Genomic DNA, 18,863 nt, shown 5'->3' with positions numbered 1-18,863 from the left:
CCTGCTCTAATCCAGCTGCTTCTGTTCAGGACTTCCAGTGTAGATTCCAGACTTTTTCACTATTAGTCACTTCCTGGTTTTTTCTTTCCTTTCTCCTCCTGTTTTTCTCTTCTGCCCTTTTATAGATACTACTTTAACTGTCTTACCAGTGTCCTCAGTCTCCTTGTTCTCCTAGTCTAGGAAAATTCACTCTGAATGATTCTGAAAATAAACTTCTGTGGGTATAGTTGATAGCATTGCTGGGGAAAACAAAATTTACAGACTGGCCAATTGTTGAAATGCATAGACTTCCACTTTAATATCTGTTCTTTTTTCCCTCTGTTTTGCTGGTTGCTTCACAGTACTTTTAGTTTAAACTTTTAGTATTTTTTTTTTTGAAGTTTTACAACTTTTAGCAGATGGCCTCTATGTGAACATAACAACAAAAGCCTTCTGGTGGGATTGATCTGCTTCCTATTCCTTCTTCTACTAGTTCTTGCTTCTGTCCCTCTGAGAAAGGGAAAGGTTCTCATCCTCCTTATTAAGGTGGGCTTTTTTGTGTGTTTGCTTTGGATTGCATCAACTTGTTTTTATATCCAACCCTTTCCCTCTTTACTGGAACTTTGTTTTGTTGTAAACATTTGTTCAAGCTTCCCTTAGCCTGTCCTTCCCTAGCATTTGTTCTGTCATTTATCTTCCCCATTTATCATCTTAGAACATGATCTGTGCTGACTTCCTCAACCCAGTGTTCTCTGGTCTCTACCTCTGCCTTTCCACTGAAACTGTACTTGGTCAAGTCACCAAAGGCTTCTCTGTTTTTAACTCCATAGACTCTTTTATTTATTTATTTTTTAAATTGAGGTCAGGGACTGTTTGGCTAATAATTGTATCCCTAAGGCCTCTGGTACCTGACACATAGTGAAATCTTTGCATGTGTTTGATTAATGTTCATTCAGTGAAGGTATGAATGTACTTTAGTTTACTAACATCTGTTATGACGCTCTGCTGTGGCCTTGTTGCTGTCTTTATGTGTTTCCATGGCTTTGTTTTGTTTTTTAACTGTTTGAATTTGGTATTTTTTCTGCTTTTTCTTGTTACATTAAGACTGATTCTTATATTGAAAGTTGTACCCTGTCAGTGTGTTGCTTTACTTTTAAAATGGAGCTGTATTATCAGAAAGTGTAGCCTGATACTCCAAATATGAGCACTAGCCAAGTAGAGCACTTAGCGGTATGGTGATTTAAGAGCAAGGCCTTTACTTTCTGGCAGCCCTGGGTTTGAAAGCTGAGTGTATGATCTTGGGTAAGTTACCTATTGTTTTGATTCCAGTTTCCTCAGTGGTGGAGTGATGTTTCCTAGGGTTTGAGAAGGAATAAATTAGATAACATAGTAAAAGTTCTTAGCATGATGCCTTATACCTGAGTTGAAAAAAGAAGCAGTAAATTGAGCTATTAATAATTAGTAGTAGCAGTACATTATTTGTTATATAAAAACCTCACATTCTTACGGAATTGTCCTAAATTATTTTTAATGAATTTCATTAGTTTTTTTCTTTATTTGAACTTACATATACCAAGTTCTGGGCTTCCCTGGTAACCCAGCTGGTAAAGAATCCACCTGCAATGCAGGAGACCCCGGTTTGATTCCTGGGTTAGGAAGTTCCTCTGGAGAAGGGATAGGCTACCCGCTCCAGTATTCTTGCCTGGAGGATCCCCATGGACAGAGGAATCTGGTAGACTATAGTCCATGGATCACAAAGGGTCAGACATGGCAGAGCAACTAAGCACAGCGTGTCCTAAGTTCTGGAACTATGATAGATCACTGGATCAGGGACAGTTCTGTGAATACAAGTGCATTGGACTTATGGCCATTTTATAATTTTATTATTTAATCTATCTATTTGTTTACTTTTTTTTTTTTTGGCTGCGCCATGAGGCTTATACCTAGTCCCAGATGAGGGATTGAACCCACGCTCTTGGCAGTAAAAGCTCTGAGTCCTAACTATTGGACCGCCAGGGAATTCCGGCCATTTTAATCTTCTCAGAGAACTAGAAACAGAACTTAATTGTAGCAGTTTATTTAGATGATTGGAGAAGGCAATGGCACCCCACTCCAGTACTCTTGCCTGGAAAATCCCATGAACGGAGGAGCCTGGCGGGCTGCAGTCCATGGGGTCACTGAGTCGGACACGACTGAGCGACTCCACTTTCACTTTTCACTTTCATGCCCTGGAGAAGGAAATGGCAACCCACTCCAGTACTCTTGCCTGGAGAATCCCAGGGACGGGGGAGCCTGGTGGGCTGCCGTCTATGGGGTCGCACAGAGTCGGACACGACTGACGCGACTTAGCAGCAGCAGCAGCATTTAGATGATTGCTTTTAAGGAAATGGGGTTACTGAGGATACTGTGATGGGTGTTGTAAACTGTTTCATGGGGAAAATTCCAAGAGCCTTGAAGACTATTCATAGGATCATTTCCAATGAAAGGTACAGTTTTGCAAAGGTATTGTGACCTACCACAGATGTGAGGGGTGTATGTGGAGGAATGGCAAGAGATAGGCTAGAGAGGTGGTCGCATGGAAGATTATTATGAGTTACTTTTAAACAATTTTAGACCTGAATGTGGACATAACTTCTTTTAAAAGAGTTTTGTCTGTGTATCTAAGGCTGCACTGGGTCTTCGTTTGCTGCACTGGGTCTCTCTCTCGTTGCGGCGAGCGGGGGCTCCTCTCTAGTGGCCGCGCAGGGGCTTCTCATTACAGTGGCTTCTCTTGTTGCGGAGCGCAGGCGTTGGGGCACACGGGCTTCAGTAGTTGTGGCGCACGGGCTTAGTTGCTCTGAGGCATGTAGGGTCTTCCCAGACCGGGGATCAAACCTGTGGTCGCCTGTATTGGCAGGCGGATTCTTAACCACTGGACCACCAGGGAAGTCCCATAATTCCTTCGTTTGTGTTAGTCATTTCATATCCCCAGATTCCAAAGTGAGGTAAAATGAAATGAGAGAAAAATTTAGAATCTGAGAATTACAGCCATGTACTATAAAAGGAGTTTGAAAATGTTATAATGCAATACCAAGTTAATAAAATAATCTCCAAGTTTCCTGCTTTCCTATACCTGTTACCGCCACTGTTTTTTCACACCTAAGATGACAGTCTTTCCTCTCCACTATTTTTGGCAGCTGGTGTGATGCTACAAGTGATGGAAGTGCTCAAAAATTTATTACCATAAGTATTTCTCTCATTTTAAATGCTAACAGGGAATTGCTTTCTTTTGTGTGAGGATTTACTTGTGTTTGTGTTGTACTAATATTTAGGAAATATGTACAGTCTATCCTGATGTTTGTGGCTATATAGGTATACCCTTTATTGTTTTTGTTTGTTATTTTACGATTTTATAAAAAGTTTTTAGGAATCATTTTGATTTGATCTGTTTATTGTTTTTGAATGGCATCTTAATGATTATGCAGGCTTCCTGATGGCTCAGTGGGTAAAGAATCTGCCTACAGTTCAGGAGACATAGGAGACAGGGGTTTGATCCCTCGGCCAGGATGATCCCCTGGAGAAGGAAATGGCAACCGTCTCCAGAAAATCCCATGGAGAGAGGAGCCTGGTGGGCTATAGTCCATAGGGTCACAGAGTTGGACACAACTTAGTGCCAGAGGCTAATGATTATGCCCTAGACACTCTGCCTTATGGGTTCTGGATTAACCTCCAGTCACCTGTAATCTGACAATGCTAATGTACTTTTTGTTTTTTCATCTTTAACATTGAAGCTTTCATAGAGTAGCAGTAAGGTGTGATAACTTTGTAGAGAGAGGCTGTTGGTTTGTACTTTTGACCTGATTAATAATAAGCCAACAGTTTTATTTTGTGTTAGATACTATTCCAAACATTCTTTAATTGTGAATCCTCACGGCAACCCTATGAGGTATATATTATTAGCTTCATTTTATAGCAAATCAAAGAGAGAGGCAGAATAGTTAAGTCCAAGGTCATCCATAGAGTAGCAGAACCATGATTTGAACCCAGGAATCAGGCTTTAGAATCCATGTTTTTAACTATGTATCATACAGACTCTACCTCTATAGTTTTATTTTCCTATTTGCCTTGGAATGTAGGATTTTGCTTTTATTTTTGTTTTATTTATGTTTATTCTTATATGCTTACAGAAAATATGCATATTTTAAATATGGATATATAGTCTGAACAAACTGATCTCATCAATCTCAAGCTTCCTAATGCATTTTTTGTGTGTGAAATATAGGAAAGAGAGCAGGGTAATTTCTCAGAGAGCTTACTAAGGGGAACAGCAGAGGAGATTGTTTTTCTTCTATATTTGAAACAAATTTATTAATTTACTAATAAACTAATGAACTAGGACTGACTAATTGGTCTGCCACTCTTTTCTCAGTATAGCTGTTCTTTCTTCAGTTTTCATCTTCAGTATTGCTACTTAAATACAGTATTTCCCAGGACCGTTGGGGATACTGAGAACCAGCTATTATGGATAAAAATAGTTCTGACCCACCTGAGCTAATCAGACAAGTGGAAAATGACTTGCCAGTTTTTGCAACTTAAGTAAAGAAAATTGGAGTTGCCTTTTCCTTATTGACTTTATAGAGTTGTTACATAGACGTATTCAGATGTTAGCTTCTGATATAAGGAACATAGTTTTGCATGTACAAAATTCAAATCTTGGATAAGTTACTTTAAAAGGAAAATTCAGTGTGACTTTTAAAAACAGTAACAGATTACTAAAGGTTTCATATGTGGCCTGACTTCTTTGAATTAACCATTTTTTCTTCTTCTTAAACACATAGTCACCTGAAAGTGAGTAAGACTGGTTTACTCAAGAAAAATGACAACCTTCCTCTATTAACTCACAGTCTTAACTTTTTCTTTCATGTGACTTCACATTGTCCTTGAAAAGTCCCTTGCAGAAAATCTTTGCGTCATCTTAGAATTTTTTCAGATAAATGACAAGATGTGTCTTTTTATTCTCAGTCTCTTTCATTGATCAGATTACTTTATGTTTGTTCACCATTCCCTGATAGCATTTGAGGGAAGGGCTTTCTCTTAATTGTCCTGGTACAACTTTAGAGCAATACCAACACTCAGTAAATATTGACTAGTAATGTATGAGATCCTGCTTATTACCAACATTTAATTTTTTTATTGAGGTGTAGTTGATTTGTATTATATAATTTCAGGTGTACAACATTGTGGTTCTCAGTTTTTAAAGTTTATACTCCATGTATAAAATATTGACTATATTCCCCATGCTGTATAGTATATCCTGTAGTTTATTTTATGCATAGTAGTTTGTACCTCTTAATCCCCACACCCATCTTCTTCCCCTTCTCTTCTTTGGTAACCGCTAGTTTGTTCTCTAATATGTGAGTCTGTTTATTTTTTGTTATATTCACTAGTTTGTTTGATTTTTTGAGATTCTACATGTAAGTGATAACATACAATGTTTATCTTTCTCTGTCTGACTTATTTTACAAAGCATAGACTCTCCAAGTCCATTCATGTTGTTGCGAATGGCAGGATTTCATTCTTTTTTATGGCTGAGTAGTATTCTGATGTGTGTGTGTGTGTGTGTTTATACTACATCTTCTTTATCCATTCACTTGTTGATGGACACTTAGGTTGCTTTCATATCTTGGCTATTATAAATAATGCTGCTATGAACATTGGGATATATTTATCTTTTCAAACTAGTGTTTTTGCTCTGTTGGGATATATACCCAGGAGTGGAATTGCTGGATCCTGTGGTAGCTCTTTTTTTAACTTTTTGAAGAATTTCCATGTTGTTTTCCACAGTGGCTGTACCAGTTTACGTTCCCACCAGAAATGGGAATATAAATTCCCACATCCTCACTAACCTTCATTATTTGAGGTCTTTCTGATGACAGCTATTCTGACTGATATTAGGTGATTTCTCATTGTGGTTTTGATTTGCATTTCTTTGATGATTAGCAGTGTGGTTTGAGCCTCTTTTAATGTGCCTGTTGTCCAGCCATCTCTCTTCTTTGGAAAAAGGTCTATTCAAGTTTTATGTCCGTTTTTTAGGGTGTTTTTTTTTTTGATATTGAGTTGTATGAGTTGTTTGTATATTTTGAAAATTAACCTCTTGTGGGTCACATCGTTTGCAAATATTTTCTCCCAGTTTGTATGTTGTCTTTTCGTTTTGTTGATGGTTTCCCTTGCTGTGCAAAAGCTTTTAACACATTGTTGACCAGGGGATTTTTGCAGATGCTAACGCCTGTAGCTGGCAATTTTTTCTATTAAGTGAATATTGAAACACTCCAATAAGTGACATTTGGGTAACAAAAGATGTATTAATATGTCTCTGGTCAATAATGTGTTAAGTTTAATTAGATCCCATTTTACTTATTTTTGTTTCCTTTACCTTACGAGGCAGATCTAAAAAAAATATTGCCAAAATTTATGTCAAAGTGTCCTGCCTATGTTTTCTTCTAAGCATTTTCTGATTTCCAGTCTTACATTTAGGTCTTTAATTCATTTTGAGTTTATTTTTGTATGGGGTGTGAGGAAGTGTTCTAATTTTACTCTTCTACACGGAGCTGTCCAATTTTTCCAGCACCACTTGTTGATTAGTTGACCCTAAGTGTGTGGGTTTGTTACTGGGCTCTCTATTCTGTTCCATTGATCTGTGTGACTATTTTTATGCCAATACCATACTGTTTTGATTACCATGGCTTTGTCATATAGTCAGGGTGCATGAAACCTCCAGCTCTGTTCTTTCTCAAGATTGCTTTGGCTTTTCAGGGTGTTATGTGTTTCTGTACAAATTTTTAAGTTATTTCTTCTAGTCTTGTGAAAAATGCCATTGGTATTTTGATAGGGATTGCATTGAATCTGTAGCTTGCTTTGAATTGTATGGTCATTTTAACAATACTGATTCTTTCCATCTGTTCATGTCATCTTCAGTTTCTTTAATCAGTTTTTTCAGTTTTTCAAGTACAAGTCTTTTACCTTCTTGGGTAAGCTTATTCCTTGGTATTTTATTCTTCTTGATGTAATTATAAATGAAATTGTTTCCTTAATTTCACTTTCTTATAGTTCGTTGTTAGTGTCTAGAAGTGCAACAGATTTCTGTATATTAATTTTGTGTCCTGCAACTTTAAGGAATTCATTGATGGGTTCTAGTGGTTTTTTTGGTGGTTTCCTTAATGTTTTTTATGTATAATGTCATGCATGTTACCTGCACAGTTTTACTTCTTCCTTTCCAATTTGGATTCCTTTCATTTCTTTTTCTTGTCTGATTGCTGCAGCTGGGACTTTCAATACTGGGTTGAATAAAAGTAATGAGAGTGCTTTTAGCTTTTCATTGTGGGTGATGTTAGATATGGGAAGGAATTATAGAAGTATAAGGGTATTAGGGTTAGACACTTAGGGAACAGGTGCCAAGTGATAATAAAGCTTAACTTTCATTCTTAATGACTTTGTTAATCTAGATAGGTGGAAGCAGAAAGAGGCAAGAAATGATCTATCTAAAAGGTAGGAAGGGTCAGGAAAGTGTGCAGAAGAAAGGTCAGCTAAGTGTGCAGAAATCTTTAATGAAGGCTTACTCTAATAGAGTAGTTCTCAAAGAGTGGTCCCCAGATTAGGAGCAGCATCATTACCTGGGAACTTATTAGAAATACAAATTCTTGTGTCCTATCTCAGACCTGCTGAATCAGAACTTTGAGGATAAGGTCCAGCAATCATTTTATAAATCTCTTGTGTTATTTTGATGTGGGCTAAAGTTTGAAAGAATGCTGGTACAATATAGTATTGAGAAATACTACAGAGTTCAGGAAACATGAGGACTGAGAAAAGGCTCCTAGATTGGGCAAAGTCATTGTTGACCCATGAGAGATTTGTAACAGTGGTAAGGATGGACATCTAATTGAAAGTTTAAAAGTGATGGGATAATGAGAAAGTGAACTCGTACTTACATATTGTCTTTTAACAAAGTTTAGAGGCAAGGATTAGGGTGGATGCTTGAGGGGAATAGCAGGATCAAAGGAAATTTAGACTGGAAGGAATGAAGTACATTTAAACCTAATGGAAAAGGATATTTATTTATTGGAAATTATTTTAGTCTGACTAGTAAAAGCTTTCTATGCAGAAAGCATTCTAACCTTAAAATATTTAATAATTGGATTATTAGGACAGTGATATATTTAGCAGTCATTTATTGTTGTAAAGGTATTATACATTGAGTAAAATTAAAATGTTACAATAAAAAACTGTAATATTAAATTGCCACCAGCACTGTTCACACTGTCCAGTGTTTTTTATGAATATATGATATGCATTTTATGCATATACAGGTAATGAATTTAATCAGATTATGATCATGTGATGTATACTGTTTTAAATCACATTAATTGAGGTAATCATTATATATAATGAAAATACACTCATTTTAAGTGCACAGTCATGAATTTTGATGAACATATACCTCTAACCACTGCCCTAGCTAAGGTATAGAACATTTCCAAATCCTAAAATAAGTTCACCCAGGCCCCTTTGTAGTCAGTCCTGCCCTTACCCCTACTTGTTTCTCTATGTCTCAGGCAATCATTATTCCAACTTTTATCACGAAAGATTACTTTCATTTGTTCCAGAACTTCATAAATGAAATAATACAGTGCATACTCTTGTTGTGTCCAAATTCTTTTGATGTAATATTTTTGAGAATAATCCTCTTTGTTGCTTGAGTCAATAATTTGTTCCTGTTTATTGTTGAGAAGCACAGCTGGAATCAAGATTGCTGGGAGAAATATCAATAACCTCAGATATGCAGGTGATACCACCCTTACAGCAGAAAGCAAAGAGGAACTAAAAAGCCTCTTGCTGAAGGTGAAAGAAGAGAGTGAAAAAACTGGCTTAAAAAACTAAGATCATGGCATCACTTCATGGCAAATAGATGGGGAAACAGTGGGAACAGTGACAAACTTTATTTTGGGGGGCTCCAAAATCACTGCAGATGGTGACTGCAGCCATGAAATTAAAATACGCTTGCTCCTTGAAAGAAAAGCTATGACCAACCTAGACAGCATGTTAAAAAGCAGAGGCATTACTTTGCCGACGAAGGTCCATATAGTCAAAGCTGTGGTTTTTCTAGTAGTCATGTATGGATGTTAGAGTTGGACCATAAGGAAAGCTGAGTGTCGAAGAACTGATGCTTTTGAACTGTGGTGTTGGAGAAGACTCTTGAGAGTCCCTTGGACAGGAAGGAGGTCAAACTAGTCAATCCTAAAGGAAATCAGGCCTGAATATTCATTGGAGGGACTGATGCTGAAGCTGAAACCCCAATACTTTGGCCACTTGATGTGAAGAACTGACTCATTAGAAAAGACCCTGATGCTGGGAAAGAGTGAAGGCAGGAGGAAAAGGGGACAACAGAGATGAGATGGTTGGATGGCACCACTGACTCAATGGACATGAGTTTGAGCAAGCGCCCAGATATGGTGATGGACAGAGAAGCCTGATGTGCTGCAGTCCATGGGGTCGCAAAGAGGCAGACATGACTGAGTGACTTAACAACAACTGTTTCATCTTATGACTGCCACAATTTATTTATCCATTCACCTTTTAATGAGCCTTTGGGTTGTGTCTACTTTTCTGCCACTGTGAGTAAAGCTTTAGGAATGTAATATAAAAGTCTTTTCATGGACATGTTTTCATTTCTTTTGGTAAATACCTAGGAGTGGAATTGCTAAGTCATATAGTAAGTACATGTACAACTTTATTAAAAATTACCAAGCTTTTTCCCAACGCGATGATGTTTTTACTCTTAGTAGCAGTGTTACATGGAGAAGGAAATGGCAACCCGCTCCAGTGTTCTTGCCTGGAGAATCCCAGGGATGGAGGAGCCTGGTGGGCTGCCATCTGTGGGGTCGCACAGAGTCGGACACGACTGAAACGACTTAGCAACAGCAGCAGTGTTACAAGGGTTCTAATTATTCCATATCCTTTCTTTCAATATTTGATATTGATGATCTCTTTGATTTTCACTATTCCAATGCACATGCATTGGTATCTCGTAGACTTGCATTTTCAGACAACTGAAGATGTTAAGCACCGTTTCATGTGCTTATTGGCCATTTGTGTATCTTCTTTTGTAGTATCTAAATCATTAGCCCACTTTTCAAATTGGATTGTCTTATTACTGAGTTCTCTTTAATATGTTTTGAATGTAAAGCCTTTGTATGTGTTTATATATACACATACACATTAGCTTGGTTTCTCACTTTTTTTAATGGTCTATGTTGAAGAGCAGAAGCTTTAAAAATTAAAGCTATTAAAAAAGGCAAGCTCTGAATAAAATCATAAGCAATAATATATTCACAATTTAACTTTGAATATGTGAACTGTTGAAAATTGAGGTCTGTATTGTATTATGGAATAATGAATAAGTGAAGTTTAGGTTATCAGATACGCAGATGACACCACTCTAACAACAGAAAGCAAAGAGGAACTAACGAGCCTCTTGATGAGGGTGAAAGAGGAGAGTGAAAAAACTGGCTTGAAACTCAACATTATAAAAGACTAAGGTCGTGGCATCTGGTTCCATCACTTCATGGCAAATAGGGCAAAATGTGGAAGCAGTGACAGATTTTATCTTCTTGGACTCCAAAATCACTGTGGGTAGTTACTGAAGCCATGAAATTAAAAGATGCTTGTTCCTTGGAAGGAAACCTATGCCAAACCTAGAGTGTATTAAAAAGCTTTGCCAACAAAGGTACGTATAGTCAAAGCTATGGTTTTTCCAGTAGTCATAAACTGATGCGAGAGTTGAACCATAAAGAAGTCTGAGTGCCGAAGAATTGATGCTTTCCAATTGTGGTGCTGGAGAAGACTCTTGAGACTTCCTTGGACTGCAAGGAGAGCAAACGAGTCAGTCCTAAAGGAGATCAGTCCTGAATATTCTTTGGAAGGACTGATGCTGAAGCTGAAACTCCAATACTTTGGCCACCTGCTGTGAAGAATGGACTCATTAGAAAAGACTCTGATGCTGGGAAAGATTGAAGGCAGGAGGAGAAGGGGACGACAGAGGATGAGATGGTTGGATGGCATCACTGACTTGATGGACATGAGTTTGAGCAAGCTCTGAGAGTTGGTGATGGACAGGAAAGCCTGATATGCCGCAGTCCATGGGGTCTCAAAGAGTTGGACATGACTGAGCAACTGAACTGAACTGAATCCTAAAGTAAGTCAACCTTGGATATTCATTGGAAGGACTCAGGCTGAAGCTCCAATACTTTGGCCACCTGATGCAAAGAGATGACTCTTTGGAAAAGACCCTGATACTGGGAAATACTGAAAGCAAAAGATGAGATGGTTAGATAATATCACCAACTCAAATGGATATGAATTTGAGCAAACTCTGTGGAGGACAGAGGAGACTGGCATGCTACAGTCCATGGGGTCACAAAGAGTTGGACATGACTTAGCGACTGAATAGCAACAGCAAGGTTCTGGAATTCTGATACACTTGGATTTGAACCTCAGTCCTAGCATTTACTACCTTTGTGATCTTGGGCAAGTTTCCTAAAATCTCTTGAGTCTTTGTTTATAAAACCGAAAAAATGGTAGTTACTTCAGGTGCTATGAAAGTTAAATTGAGAATGGTTTATGTAATCTACTTGCCATTCACCCTAGTCCTCACTGATTATTAGTTGTCTTTCTTTATATAATTCACTTCAAGCTTTTTTCTTTCATTCAGGGGTCTTTTTGCCTTTTAAACTGTATTATATTTAAACAAACTCGTATAACCTCCTCTGGCATTCATGAGACTTTGTTTTCAGCCTTTTTTTTTCCTCCATTAAATCCTTCTCTTGTTATTTATCCTATTCCATCCCATAAAAAAACATATATTCCATCTTAAAAACTTTTCACCCTCACATCTCCCTCTACTGCCTCTCCTTCCCAGAAAAAGGTATCTAAACTCAGTTTTAGTCTCTGTTCCTTTCGTCCTATTTTCTATTAAAGTCAGTCTATGGGCTGATCCTCCCCCTTCACTGCCCTCATTGTTCCTAACGAGATCCTCAGTGACTTCCACATACTGAATCCAGTGGTCAGTTCTCAGGCCTCATTTTACTTGCTGCATCAGCAGCACTTACTGATTCTACCCTCTTTTCTTGAAGCTCGCTCTTCATTTGGCTTCCGCTACACCACAGAACTTCAGCAACTTTCCCTCCTTTCTCTATGGTCATTAATTCTCTGCCTTTTTACTATTTCCTTGTCATTTCTTGCCTTGTGCTGATGACTCCCAAGATGGATTTCTGTGGTTACATATCTTTCCTTCAAATGTCAGATTCTTTAATAACTGCTAGTATACATTCACATGGATGTATAATATATCTTAAAGTTATCATTATTGTAAAAAACAATCGCAAGTGGTGTATATAACACCATGTGCCAAGCATTGTTTCCAGAATGAACTCTTTACCCTACGCCTACTTTTATCTTTAGCTAGTAAACGACAAATCCTCATGAATCATTTTTGATTCCCGTCTCTCTCTCTCTCTGTAAAATTTCACTCAGCAAACCCTGTTGGTCAAAGTCCGATCACATTTTATTCTCTCCATTGCTGCCTACTGGTTCAAGCCAGTAAATTCTTGACATAGTGGCTCAATGAAACATGTTAAAATCTAGGTTAGGTCATTGAGCTTCTTTGCTCAAAATCTCCAAAACTCTCAGACTATCTAGGTCAAGTTGGATGACTAGTCATCCAGTGGCTCCATGTCCTGAATGGTCCAAGATGGCCTCACTCAAATGTCTGAACTATCAACTGAGATGGGTGTGATAGGTGGAAAAATGGGGTCTCCTCTTTCCAAGTCGTCCATCTCCTCTGCTTTGTAACATTATGAAGGTGTGACAGCAGGGCAAGCCCAAGTGCACAAGTGCTTGTCAAGCCTCCATTTGTGTCACACTTCCTGAAGTATTGGCCAAAGTCAGTCACACGGCCAACCCCAAGGCCACTGTGTGAAGAGAGTTCACAATGGTACAGATGCCAGGAGGTGTGTGATTCATTGGGGGCCATTAATATAACAGTCTACCATAGGCCCTCTATGATTTGTATCAGGTTTGTTAGATTATTTGATGATAATGCGTCACCCCTTTCTGTAGACAACAAATAGGTAAATAATAAAGAAAAAAGGAACCTGACTAGGTAAACTGATGTCTGGAAGTAAAGATTAAATAATGGTTCTTGGGTGGAAAAGTCAGATTTGACTTTTTTTATATCTCTTAAATTTCAGAGACCACAGAAGAAACCACCATATATAGAAATTTTTATATATACCATAATAGTGTACAGATTATTTTAGTTAAATCAGACAGTATCTTAATATTGCTGGATGAGTTAATTAACTTGTCCATATCCCATGTTATACTCCACTCCAGTATTCTTGCCTGGAGAATCCCATGGACAGAGGAGCCTGGCGGGCTACAGTCCATGGGGTCGCAAGAGTCACACACAACTTAGTGACTCAACCGCCACCACCACTTTACTTTTCCCTAACCTAAATTTATATGGCGTTTTACATCATATAAAGGATTGTTCACTGTGTTTTTTTCCAACCTAATATTTGTTTCCTACTTACCTATCAAGGGATACAGTCACACCCTTATTTTCTTCAGCTCAGCTGTTTATACTTTGTCTTGTCATGCTGTTCCCATGTCAGGTTATTTTTCTCTTAACATTTCCAGTAAATTTGATTTGCTGTTACTTACGTTGAAACTCATTTTAATTCTAATGTCTACTCAGGTTTTTACTTTCATTTTCTGTCTTTGGAATTGTGTTAACCTTCTCTTAACAGTATATATAGGAACTCCCTAGTGGTCCAGTGATTAAGACTTGGCACTTTAACTGCCCTCGACCCAGGTTTAGTCTCTGGTCTGGGAGACTGAGATACCACAAGCCACATGTTATGTACAAGCGTTGATAACTTCATTATTTCTTCAAGAATAGTCTTACCTGACCATTTGTATATTGTGATACTAGTTTTATTAAAAATTTCTTTCTTTTTATTTTTCCTTGTAGAAGGCATTTAGTTATTCATTTTAATATGTTAAATAAATAGTTTATATCATCTTGTATTTTATTTCAGGAAGATAAAAGCATTGTTGCAAAGAATGTCTTTTTTTTTAAGCATTGAGTCCAATAGTGTTGAAAACCACCATCCTAGCCTACATCATCTAATAGAATAAATAATATCTAGTGCAGGAAATGTGTGAACGAATAACTTGATGATAGTGCTGTGAGTGCTGTTACAGAAGTGGGCATCACGGTTCATTGGGAATTCTTGGCCAAGCCATGTCCCTCTTGCAGGAGTTGCTGAGTCTTAAAATACAAGAGTGGGTTAACCAGACAAAGAAGGAAGGGGAAAGGCATTTCAGGTTCAGTGAAAGCATGAATCAAGATGCAGTGGGGCACAACAGCAGGGAACTAAAAGTAATTTGGTTTTATTGGGTCCTAACATACATAGTTGGAAGCTGTGGGACTTAACATGCTGTACCAGTGAACTTGGGTTTTGTCATGAGGTATTTTCTCCTAGTCTTTTCCACTAAAGTACAACTAAAGTCACAGGTGATTAAATATATGTGTTGGAAGTATGGATCCAGAGTCCACATAGACATCCTGCATGTTTGAAATTTCTCTTAATATTGATGTTTTATTGTTTAAAATTATGAATAACTTTGTCTTCTATGCTAGAATCAATTAATGTGCATTCTTAGCTTCAATTTCCTAGTTTTAAAATGAGGATAATAATAGCATTTATGTCTTAGGATTGTTGGGAAGAGTAATAATACCAATAATGATAATAATGACAATAATAACTAACAGCTTTTGAGGGCTTATATAACAAGGAGCAATCCTAGATGTTTTATTTCTGTTACCTCATTTAATCCTCAAAACATCTCAATGAAGTGGGTACTTTTATTATGTCTTTCTTACTGCTGGTAAAATTAGGGCATAGAGAAGTAATTTTCCTAAAGTTACACAGCTAGTAAATAGCAGAGTGGGGTTTGAACCCAGGCAGTCTGAATATGATACTCAACTACGACATTTTATTTTCCCATTCTGTGAGATCAATGTATAAAGCATTTAGTATAGAATCTGCCACGTAATAATTTTAAATGTAAGCAGTTATCAGTATTTAATAATAATTACTCAATTTATTTTGCCCAAATCTTTAAGTTAAATTGGTGTCTGAAAGAAATTGTGCAAGTGGCTTGAGTTATTCCCAGCATGCCGTTGAGGACAGTGTGATATCCAAGCCCATGCCTTTAACCACTACCTTCTGCTGCCTCCTCTTTCCTGTTGGGCTGTCTCCACATTAGAATTTAAATCTGGTAGGAGCTGTAATGTTTTGTTTATCATTGTATACCTAGTCCTTAACAACTCTATTTAGTGCAGAGAAATAACCAAATTATTATTCATTAGGGCTTCATAGGTGGTGCTAGTGGTAAAGAACCCATCTGCCAGTGCAGGAGACATAAGAGACAAAGGTTCAATCCGTGGGTCGGAAAGATCCGTTGGAGAAGGGCATGGCAACCAGTATTCTTGCCTGGAGAATCCCGTGGACAGAGGAGCCTGGTGGGCTACAAGTCCGTAGGGTTGCAAAGAGTCGGACATGACTAAAGCAACTTAGCACACATACGTTGTTCATTGAATGACTGAAAATCTAAATACCTGCCTTGTAGCTGGTCTCAGAATGTAAGCTTTTTTTGTACCTCTGTAATTGTGGTTTAATTGCTTTACATGTTTTTCCTTCCATACGTAGTCCAGTTTGGACCAGCCATCTGCTCCTGAACCTTGGTACCACAAGAACCCTTCTGGTAACTGATACCTGTTTGTCCTTTAGAGATCACTCGGCTTCCAGGCAGGGAGATTAGAATAACAGTTGGATCCCAAACTAGAATTTTAGGTATATACAAAACAGAATTTTAAAATGTGTACTCTCAGACTCTAAATATAAAAAGGAAAAAAGCTATAATATCTTTCCTTTTGCCTTTGACATTGATCATTTTAAAGAGAAAATAACTTTCTTCAAGGGGGTTCTCTGTTATTGTGGGTTAACTCATATTTTCCTCCTCTCCTCTATCTAGAATGTCTTAAACCATTCTACCTTATGAGAAATTGGATGTTCTTGCAGATAGTCATTGTGGGAGAAAACGTTTCATTTAAGTCCCAGATGAGGACCGGAAACTTGAAATCAGAAGAGCATCTGAAATCAAGTAATATTAGGTAGGATAAAAATTACAAGGGATTTCTACGTGTTTGTATTCCTTTTAGAGATATGTTAAAGTGTTCACATACTATGAACACTAGTAGAAAAATTAGAAGCTTTCTGAAGCATTTGATATTGGCTGGGATGGGGGAGGGAGTGCTAAGGGGTTTTTTGTTTTAACTTATGCAGCCTCATAAGAACCTTGTGTGTTTACTTTGTCATGAGCATTTATATCTTACAGTCCAAAGAAAATTTTTAAACATTTAGTAACGTAAATGTAAATCTTATGTTTGCATATGTGGTCTCTGAATATTTATGGCAAGCATAGGGGCGTGTGATTTATCTTGTGGTGGACTATCCTTTAGAATAAAAATTCCTGTTTTGGATTACATATATAGCAGCTCATTTGAATACAGGGAACCTCAGTTCTTGCTTCTGTGTGTTAGCCTGCATATAGTCAGGCCTTCTAGATGCCTGTATGATGGTGTGCAAGAGAAGCCCTCTCCACCCACATGGTGAGCTGGGAACTCTTCTCATAGTAGCTTGTATCAGTTTAAATGATAGTGTGAAGGTGCTTGATGTCAGAGATGAGACTTTTAAATGTGAAGTGCTGGTTGTCCCTACAAGTTAATACCATGACAGTGACATGTAGAGCCAGGCCATTCCAGAATCCTTGCTTTATTATATAACACTTATGAGCTCTGGAACCGGACTGCAGGGTGGAACCCAAACTCGGCCACTTCCCAGTTGTGTGATTTGGGGCAGGTTATTTAACTTTTTCTTCATCAGAAAACTGGGAATAGTATTGTTACTTACCTGATAGATTTCTTGTGAGAATTAAAGGTTTAATAATATATAGTAGCACATAAACAGCACCTGGCAAATAGTAAATGATCAACTGTATTATTATTTAAGCCATTGATTAATTCTTAGGCGATGAGCTTGGATGGCATTCTGTAATTCACAGTTTGCTTGATGTGCTGTCAGGTCCAATTTTTAACTGTATTTGCCTAAGCTATGTCATCAAAACTAATGTTTGGAGAGGAGAAAAATGTGTTCGTGGATCCAACTTTAAACTGTATTTCTTTAAGTTTTATATAATCAAAACTAATGTTTGAGAAGAAACAAAAAATACAATAATGTAAGTCCTTTGCAATTTTTACATACTAATCTCTTGTTTTTATTTTCTGTGCATACTAGAATGTGGTCATTACGACATTCAGGTTCTCTTTTGTTACTTAGCATTATGTGGTGATAGATGACCCAGGATTTTTGACCTCCAGCTTGGAATGTTGCCATCTTCAACCTAGTATGTTGCTTCAGAAAGGATCCTATGTCAGTGACCCCGTTAACAAAAGTAATTTGGTGGTCACTGAAGTATTCATGTCACAGGTGAACCCTCTCTCTTGGAGTTATCTCAATGGACATGGATTTGAGCAAACTCCAGGCGATAGTGAAGAACAGGGAAGCCTGCCGTGCTGCAGTCCATGGGGTCTCAAAGAGTCAGATATGACTTAGTGACTCAACAACAACAACTTGGAGTTATCACCTATGTTCTTTTATGAAACTTACCTGTTTTGTTTACTCCTGATAGCAACTCTGAAAGGGAGCTTGTATCCCTGTTTTATGAGGAAGATGAGGTTTCTTAAAAAGAAACTCCAAGGTAGCACTATTAATATAAACCCAGATTCAGACCTAAGTCTTTTTTCTTCTGTATCATTTTGTGTTATATGAAATTGCCTTAGTATGATACACATTTTACCATTCATTAATTCAACAAAATTTTAGTGAACAGCTGTGACATACCAGGCATTGTTCTGAGTGCTGGAGGTATAGTCCTGAACACTGTCTTCTCACATTTTTTCTTTGTGTGTGATCCATACTGTACTTATCACTTTTTCTCAGTTCTTTTACCTGTTCATTTTGTTATTATCCCATAGGTTCACCATTCTCCTCAGTTAATCTCCCTCTTACTTTTAGACACTGATCTGATCTCCTGCTTTATCTCTGAATTTGAGGCAATGTAGCGGTGAATTCTCTGGCCATCTCTCCACCCTGCCCTACTCCCAAATTTTCCTAGCACAATTCTTTCTAATATTACTTTCCTTCAATTTCATCCTGTCTCTTTTCAAAGCCAGTCTTGCCTCCTGTCTTTTTCATATTCTCAGGTCTTTCCATCTTTTCCAGAACCATGCTGTATCGCTCCTGTTCTTTCCTATATCTTCATTCTTTTCACTTCTGCCGGCTTCTTTTCTTCATTCTGAACATGTTCAGGTCTCTCCCATTGGAGAAAAAGAAACTTTTACCTGTGGCCCCCTTTTTTTCTCTGTTAAACAGCACAGTGTCTTAAGAGTTGACTTAAACTTCTCCCTCTTATTTGTTCCTCATTCTCCCTACAATTTGACATTTTTTCTTTCTCTGACAAGGCAGTCATTAACCCTTATTGCACTAAATCCAACACACCCTCCAGTCCTTAGAGTACTTACCTACTGCCTGTGATATTGTTGACTGCCCTTCCTGTTTATCCTCCTCTTTTGCCGTCATGTGCCTGTGAGTTTCTTCTTGGTGGTCTTCATTCTTTTATCTGCCTTTTAAGAATGAAGACAGGGAGCTTGCACCACCCTTCTG

General features: G+C 37.8%; 1 protein-coding gene across 50 annotated transcripts in view; it reads left to right on the top strand.

Moving 5' to 3' along the window:
• Nucleotides 1-18,863, top strand: part of SMG7 (SMG7 nonsense mediated mRNA decay factor) — a 79,763-nt gene that overhangs the window by 14,174 nt on the left and 46,726 nt on the right. For 15 of the 50 annotated variants that reach the window (XM_081492462.1, XM_081492441.1, XM_081492436.1 and 12 more), the window contains one exon: nt 16,114-16,252. The exons of 25 other annotated variants lie outside the window; for them this stretch is intronic. In XM_081492462.1, coding sequence (XP_081348588.1) covers nt 16,137-16,252 — 116 coding nt within the window. In that variant the 5' untranslated portion in view covers nt 16,114-16,136. Of the gene's footprint in view, nt 1-16,113; nt 16,282-18,863 lie in introns of all 50 variants that reach the window. 10 more of the 50 variants (XM_081492463.1, XM_081492437.1, XM_081492448.1 and 7 more) reach the window with 2 other exon arrangements.

The sequence above is a fragment of the Giraffa tippelskirchi genome, chromosome 5 (genome assembly GCF_054371585.1).
Source record: "Giraffa tippelskirchi isolate mGirTip1 chromosome 5, T2T-mGirTip1v1.2.pri, whole genome shotgun sequence".
Classification (NCBI taxonomy): domain Eukaryota; kingdom Metazoa; phylum Chordata; class Mammalia; order Artiodactyla; family Giraffidae; genus Giraffa; species Giraffa tippelskirchi.
The sequence above is the reverse complement of the archived record's forward strand: the minus strand, read 5'-3'. Positions and strand labels throughout refer to the sequence as shown.